Source organism: Chrysochloris asiatica, unplaced genomic scaffold (assembly GCF_000296735.1).
Source record: "Chrysochloris asiatica unplaced genomic scaffold, ChrAsi1.0 scaffold00074, whole genome shotgun sequence".
Classification (NCBI taxonomy): domain Eukaryota; kingdom Metazoa; phylum Chordata; class Mammalia; order Afrosoricida; family Chrysochloridae; genus Chrysochloris; species Chrysochloris asiatica.
The window spans coordinates 14,741,724-14,749,245 of NW_006408592.1; the positions used below are offsets into that span (position 1 = coordinate 14,741,724).

Sequence of the window (7,522 nt, forward strand, 5' to 3'; positions counted from 1 at the left end):
GCACAGAGTCAGACTGTGAAAAACGATTTGGAATCCCACAGCTAGCCCTTTTTTACCTTGGAAAGCCACGCATGAGGGTCAGTATGACAAGAATATAAATCAAGGTTAACACACAGCTAAGTGCAGGCTTAGGGCTGACCATCTGGAGATGGGGTTTAGCCAGTCTTTAGCAGATTACTTTCATTATTTAATGAAACATGTATTTTAAATTTTAGAGAAGTTATAATTCACATGCAACCCTTGTTCAAAACCAAAAAGTTATATATGTCCTATGACAGGACAAACTGTCAACCTGTTAAGAAAAGTTCCTGCCATCCCGCCCGCCCCCGCCCCCCTTTCTTTTCCAGAACTTGCATATATATATATAAATACCATATCTGTTGTGTGTGTGTGTGTATATATATATATATATATATATATATTTTTTTTTTTTTTTTTTTTAAGTATCTTGGGTAAGGAGGAGGAATAGGAATGAGATAAAGATACGAGCTAAACACCCAGCAAGCTCAGCTCTGCATTCTCTGAAGGGCTGGCAGCTATATAGTTAGAAAGCCACTCCTTTGCGGTGATGGTCGATATATTTGAACAAGAAGATCTTTAAGAATTTCCTTATTCATTCAGTCAGGACAATGGTAGGGTTTTTGTTTTCTTTGTTGTTGTCGTTGTTTTCTTGGGAGAATAATTCATCAGTGCTTCCTGAGAGGCTCAAGTAGGATCACTGGCCAGATTCCAAGGAGAAACTGTTTGGAAACAAGTTGGGATACAATGAAAGATGATAAAAATTGTTCTACATTATCCCCGAAGAAGAGTGAGAAGGAACCCATGGGGCTGTGGCTGCAGTGCTTGCAGGTCTGCTTGTATCTGGTATTAGCACCTGCACACAGCAAGTGGGTCAATACAACATAAGCCATATTCCCTTCAGGTTTCTGCCAGGTCACAGAAACTATTATTTAATCTATTTAGATGTACTGAGCAACTACTTTGTCAAGTATGGACCTGGGCACTTAAATATCTTTAGTTCTTAAAACCACTCTACATTGTACCTACTATTACCTCTATTTTTTTTTTAACTGAATATATACATTTTTTAAATTGTGGAAAATATATATGTAACAAAACGTTTGCCATTTTGACCATTTTCATGTGCACAATTCAGTGACAATTGTGTCTACCTGGTAGCAGCTTCATTGTATTGAAGAAATCAAAGCAAGAGACTGGTCAAAGGTCAAGTAGCAAATTAATAGAAGCTCTGAGTCAATGCCTTCTGGCTCCAAAGTCTGTGCTCTTTCCACTTCCTCTCCTCCCCTCTTTTCTCCCACCTCCATCCCATCCTAATATTTCTTCAGCCCCCCACAGACCTAGGAAGTAGGACTTACCTTCACTTTTGGCCTGTATCTTAGGTAAAGTGTTCTTGTATATAAACTGAAAAAAAAAAGAGAGTGGGTAAAAGATAGGACGATTTTAATCCATATAAACTGGTACACTGACAAATGTAAGCAATAGTGCCTTAGTATACAGGGGGGCTTCAAAAAGTTCATGGAAAAATGGAATTAATTACATTGTAATTCCATTTTCAATGAACTTTTTAAAGCCCCTCATACACAAATAAAAAGAAACATTGACATATTCTTTGTTTATTCAGCAACTTCATTTTTGAGCTTCTATTCTGTGCAGAATATTTGTCAAGATATTAAGACACAAATAATCAATGCCCGTAAAGATTTACACCCTTGGAAACCCTGTACAGGGTCGCTATGGGTCGGACCCGACTCGATGGCACTTAACAACAACAACAACAATCAATGCATAGACTGTGACTTCAAGATCTTTGTAGTAAGGTGTTTTTTGTTGTTGTTAAGTGCTATCAAGTCGGTTCCAACTTACAGTGACTCTGTATAGGGTTTCCAAAGAGCAGCTGGTGAATTTGAACTGCCAACCTTATGTTCTAGTGCTTATTATCCTACAGCATCACACCATGTCAGTGTAGGGGTAGCTTTCCACTAATACTTGGTATCATTCCTATCAAGACCAGCAATTCCGTCTTTGAAGATGAATGACAGTAAGGATTAAAACTGAGGCTACCCATCAAACTTTGGGAATGAGTATATCAGCTATACAAAGGTATGAGGATGACCAAGAAGGTTAACAGAATGTCTCCTTGTAAATGGGTTACCTCTGAAGATAAACTCAGATTCTAAAATCAGTGCATACAGCCAAAGTTCAGTTACATTTAATTTTGAAAATGACATCAAACTTGTGCATAAAATGATGCAAGCATAGCTTTCTGTATAGTGTACTATTTAAATCTATTTGCATAGTTATGTACACTCTATTGGGACTACATATAAAATATACTTTTATAATATCTTAAACAAGAGAACGAGAAGATGAAAGAACATTCACAATTGTACTGTGTAAATTCATGAAGCTATAATGCCACTACACTGTACCCCAAACTGGAACTGTGAAAAGGATCATCAAATATTTTATTTATAAAATATCTAAGAATACAATTGAATTCTGACAGTTTTTTCAGATGTTAGTCTCTAAAATAGACTTACTATATTTCTCCTCTCATTCAGGAAAGAGTCCTGGACTAGGGCAGAGGAGCACTGGATTCCAATCCTGACTGTTATCTCTACCAATGTGGGGCAGCCAGCATTACATAGACAATTTAGTCTATGAACAATCCTACTATACTAGGTGGACATTATTCCCACTTTGCATTTTACACTCTATTGCCTGGACACCTAACTGGTAGTAACCTTCAATAAGTTACTTTTGTCTGGGCCCGTTTCCTATACCACCAAATAAAAAAAAAATTACAAGGTGATTTCTAAGGTTTCTCATTTTGTAAACTGAAAACTGACAACGTTCAATTCTGTTTTGGAGACTGAAAACTCTGGGCCCAATTCCAGGTGATAACACTAATTGGCCATGAGATCATGTGTAAGGTACTTGACTTTTCTTTCCTCAGGTTTAAAATACTATACAAGAGTGGTATGGTGGTGTGGCACTATAGGATACACATGGGGCTGCTAACTCAAAGGATGCAGGTTCAAACCCATCAGCTGTTCCCTTGGAAATCCTATACAGGGGTGCTAACTTGACTTCACATAACAGCAACAACAATATGTCTCACAGGGGGGCATGGTGGCTCTAGAGGATTAAGCACTGGATTGCAAACCACAAGGTCAGTGGTTCGAGCCTACCAGCTGCTCCGCAGGAGAAAAATGAGACTGTCTGTTCCCACAAAGATTTACAGTCTTGAAAACCTAAACCTATACAAGATCACTATGATTTGGAACCAACGCAACAGCACCTAACAACAATACGCCTTACAGAGCTGCCACGAAGATTAAAGGAGGTAAGTACTAAGCTACTAACCAAAAGCTGGCAGTTCAAATCCACCAGAGGCACCTTACTATAAAAGGTGTGGTGACTTACTTGTGAATATCAATCATTGAAAACCCTATAGAACACTATTCAACTGTGACACACATGGCTAGATTTGATAATTGGTTTGGTTAGCCCTATGCGACTATTAACCTAAAAATCAAACTTTTTATATTATGAACATTTCCACACATAAAGTTTCCTTTACATAAATCTGTTAAAAACATCTAATATTTGCAACATCTATAATAATGTTTTCTTTTACATTCCTGATACTGGTTATTTAAGGTCTTCTCACTTCCTCCTTTCTAGTCTCCCCAGATGTATCTGTCTGGTATTAAGTATCTTGGCTCCACATCCACCTTACCTTCCTATATTGTTTATGACACTGCATGGCCAGCTGGTTCCCTGAAAGAGAGCATTACAGGGAGACTGCAAAGCTGAAAGAGAAAGAAGGGACTTGGCTGCTGTTTTATTTTCCTGAGAGGCTTCTGGCTTGTGGTTGCTGTGAATGGCATCTCAGCAATGCTTTGTCACTGTGGCAGTAGCAATTTGTTCCAGTAGCAGCCAGTGTCCTTAAGAGCCTGGGTCCTGGCCCCATTGGGGCCTCCTCTCCTCTGAGCTCAGAGACACCAGGACTGACTAAGCAGCAGCTCCTCAACTTTGAGACAGAATCTATGTCCCTATTTCTACTGTGACTTTGACCAAAAGAGTATGGGGGAAGTGAGACATGAATTCTGAGACTAGATCACAAAAGCCACCGCTGCTTCTGCCTAGTTCACTTAAGATGCTCCTTCTAGGGGAGGCTGGCTATATAGGTAGGAAGGCTGATTACACCAAGGCTGAAGAGACCATGTGTAGATGTCCCATTCATAGACCTAGCTTAACTCTTAGATGACAGCCAGCATCAAATGAGTGAACCATCTTGGACATCCATCTCAGTTGGAGCTTTCAGATGACTGAGGTCCCAGATGACATCTAACTACAAGCCCATAAGACTCCAAGTGAGAACTGTCCAGCTGAGTCCTTTCAAATTGGTAACCTACAAACCTGAACAAAATAAAACGGTTGTTTTAAGCTGGCAAATTTGGGTTGTTGTGCAACATAGTTAACTGAAATACTACTTTTTTTTTCTGAAACTCAAACTAAGCTATAAGCTAGATTCTTATCTTTATTTCTCTTAACTATATTTTTTCTATTTTTGTCTCTGCTGCATCTAAATAACTTTTTCTGACTTTTCTTCCAGTTTACTAATTCTTTTCTTAGATGTGTCTAAATCTGTTAGTCCTATACATTGAGTGTTTACACTTTGGCTATAGTTTCATTCCTGGAGGCTTTACTTGGTTCTTTTTCAAATCTGGGGGGAAAAGAACCACAAAAACCTTTCCCCATCATTGCCAGATTTTCTTGGAAATCTGCCATTTGCACAACTGATGGACACTGAATGCTGCCATTCCTATGCAGAATCTCTTCTCTCCATGGTCATGACTCCCTGGAGGGTTTTCACACCAGGATGGGAGAGAAAAAGAGACAGGTAGAGGAAATTAAAAGATGATGGGGGAAGGGGAAGTGGGAAACCCTGGCCTTTAAAATCAGAATGTAATGAATATACTTTCATCCTTTCTTGAGTATTCATTATAGAAATTCATTACTGTATTGTACTACAACACAGTAATGACTGTTTGGAATCTCTTGGGCAGTGCTAAAGTGCTAAATTTTGTATTCTTGGATTTGCTGTAAAGTTCTTCTTACTTTTCCTTTCTTGCCATTTGTCAGTTTCCCCAAGCATTTCTTCCTGTATCCTTTCTCTTTCAATTTAGACATTTCCAAAGTGCTATGGGCCAAGCATCCAAATGTGGAAAAATATGTTTATGATCGCTTTCTTCTTCTTTTCCTAAAGTAGGAATATGTACCTTAAAAATTTGAACTAGCCAACCGGGTTAGGGAATAGATTGTGCGGTCAAAACCCTAGCCAATAGAGTGAGACACAGCCTTGAAACTCGCATCAGGCATTAAAAACCCAAGTGGACTGCCCACTCAGTGGTGTGCTCGCTGGCTTGTTCCTGTATGTACGGCTATGCGCACGCAGCCTCTTGCAAGAGTAAATTTTACTTTGCCTAAGTAATTTAGTCTCACTGAGTGTCTTTTACGCAACAGCAGGATTCATTTCTAACGCAAATATGCAATGAAGTAAGAAGTTGTAAAAAATAACACTTAGAACCAAGATTGAACTTCCGTGACTAATGAACCTTGAGTTAGTAATATCATGAATTCTGCCCAGAAAATATTTCTATATAATTCACAGTTAAATTTTAGATAATTCAAGTTATCTGGATAAATTGATCTCCAGGTAGGTGAAATATGAATATTACTTTGGGGGAGGTAGTCTAGAAATTTCACTTGAGAAAATTTTCATATTGGTTCAAAGGAAAATGTTCTGCCCCTTTCTATAAGTATTTTAGCCCTCTCAATTCTTGAGACAGAAAAATTTGAAATGAAACAAGCCTGATCCACTGCAAAAGATATATATATACATTCATTAAAACAGTTATGTGCCAAGCATAGTTCTAAGTATTGGGGAGGGCAGCAGTGAATTAGATAAAGTCCCTGATGATATATTATAGTTGAAGGAAGTAAACAATACATAAAAATCAAACCAAACCAAACACACCAATGTTGAGTGGTTCTGACCCACAGTGATTCTATAGGCAAGGGTAGAACTGCCCCATGGTTTCCGAGACTGTAAATCTTTACAGAAAATGACTGCCATATCTTTCTCCCATGGAACAGCTAATGAGTTTGAACTGCCCACCTTTTGGTTCAGAGCTGATTGCTTTAACCCAATGCCACAAGAGTTCTTTAAAATAAATATGTAACTGATTATAAACTAAGGGGCCCCGGTGGCCCAGTGGTAAAACACTTGGCTACAGGAGAGGTCAGCAGTTTGAATCCATTAGCCACTCTGGGAGTAAGATGTGGCTGTCTGTATCTTGGAAACCATATGAACAGCTGTACCTTGTCCTTACAGGAGTGCTGTGAAGCAGAATCTATGCAAAGGCATTGGGTGGTGTGCCATGAGTCAGAATCAATTTGATAGTAATGGTCGGGTTATAAATTATTTGAAGAAAAATAAAGCATGGTAAGAGGAGAGTGCAATAGGGGTATTGTTTGGATAGGGTGATCAGAGAGAGCGCTGATTTCATTTTTGCTGTAAATAATGGCCCTCCAACTAATTATATTAGGATATTAAGGAAGTATGAAAAGGGACATAACAACTGACTTATTTCAGGTAAAGAGAAAGATTACGCTGCGCACTTCAGATACTCCTGCTTTCCTAAGCCCTTATGCAGACCATCTAACTATGACTCCCTCCTTTTAAAAAACTGTTCTTTTTATCTTATTAACAAATGTTTTGATCATCAAGAAACTGGAAATGCTATGATCTTACTTGCACTAACAAAGAGGATGAACAATCTACTTAGAATGCACATCATGTGTCAGAATTCAATTAGTGCAATGTTGAGGAGTGCTGTTGAATTGGGTCCAGTACAGAGGAACCCTGTATAGCGTTTTTTGAGGAGCAGCTGGCACATTTGAATTGCTATCCTACAGCGCCACACCAGGACTCCAGTTAGTACAATAGCTGCACTAATACTAAATGAAGGAATCAACCTTGACAACAGGGAAGGAACTTACTTAGGTCACACGGTGGCAAAGGCAGAGCTGGAACAAACTACCTGATTCTGTCTCTAACTTGAAAAATTGGTTGTTGTTGGTGTGTTGGCTATAACTCGGAATGACTCCTTCTGTATACCAGAATGCAACACTGCTCTGTCCTGTGCACTGCTGGCAGCTTGAGTCTGTTGTTGTAGCTATAGTGTCAGTCCAACTCACAAAGGGGTTCCCTTGCTTCTGTTGGTCCAAACATAATGCCATTTTCTAGCATTAGGACCTGATGTGTCCTAAGGAACATATGAGTTGAATTGCTTTTAAGACTAATTTGTTTCTTCTTTTGGCAGTCCATTGTTGTTAGGTGCCATCGAGTTGGTACGGACCCATAGCGACCTTACGCACAGCAGAACGAAACACTGCCCAATCCTGGGCCAACCTCACTACTGTTGCCACG

At 39.1% G+C, this 7,522-nt stretch overlaps 1 protein-coding gene across 2 annotated transcripts in view; it reads right to left on the reverse strand.

Moving 5' to 3' along the window:
- Positions 1 to 470: 470 nt before the first annotated feature.
- Positions 471 to 7,522, reverse strand: part of ACER3 (alkaline ceramidase 3) — a 201,266-nt gene continuing 194,214 nt past the window's right edge. The window contains exons 9-10 of one of the 2 annotated variants that reach the window (XM_006865001.1): positions 1,377 to 1,422; positions 471 to 740 (exon numbers count right to left, since the gene is read on the reverse strand). In XM_006865001.1, coding sequence (XP_006865063.1) covers positions 687 to 740; positions 1,377 to 1,422 — 100 coding nt within the window. In that variant the 3' untranslated portion in view covers positions 471 to 686. The remainder of the gene's footprint in view (positions 741 to 1,376; positions 1,423 to 7,522) is intronic. The other variant, XM_006865000.1, reaches the window with a different exon arrangement.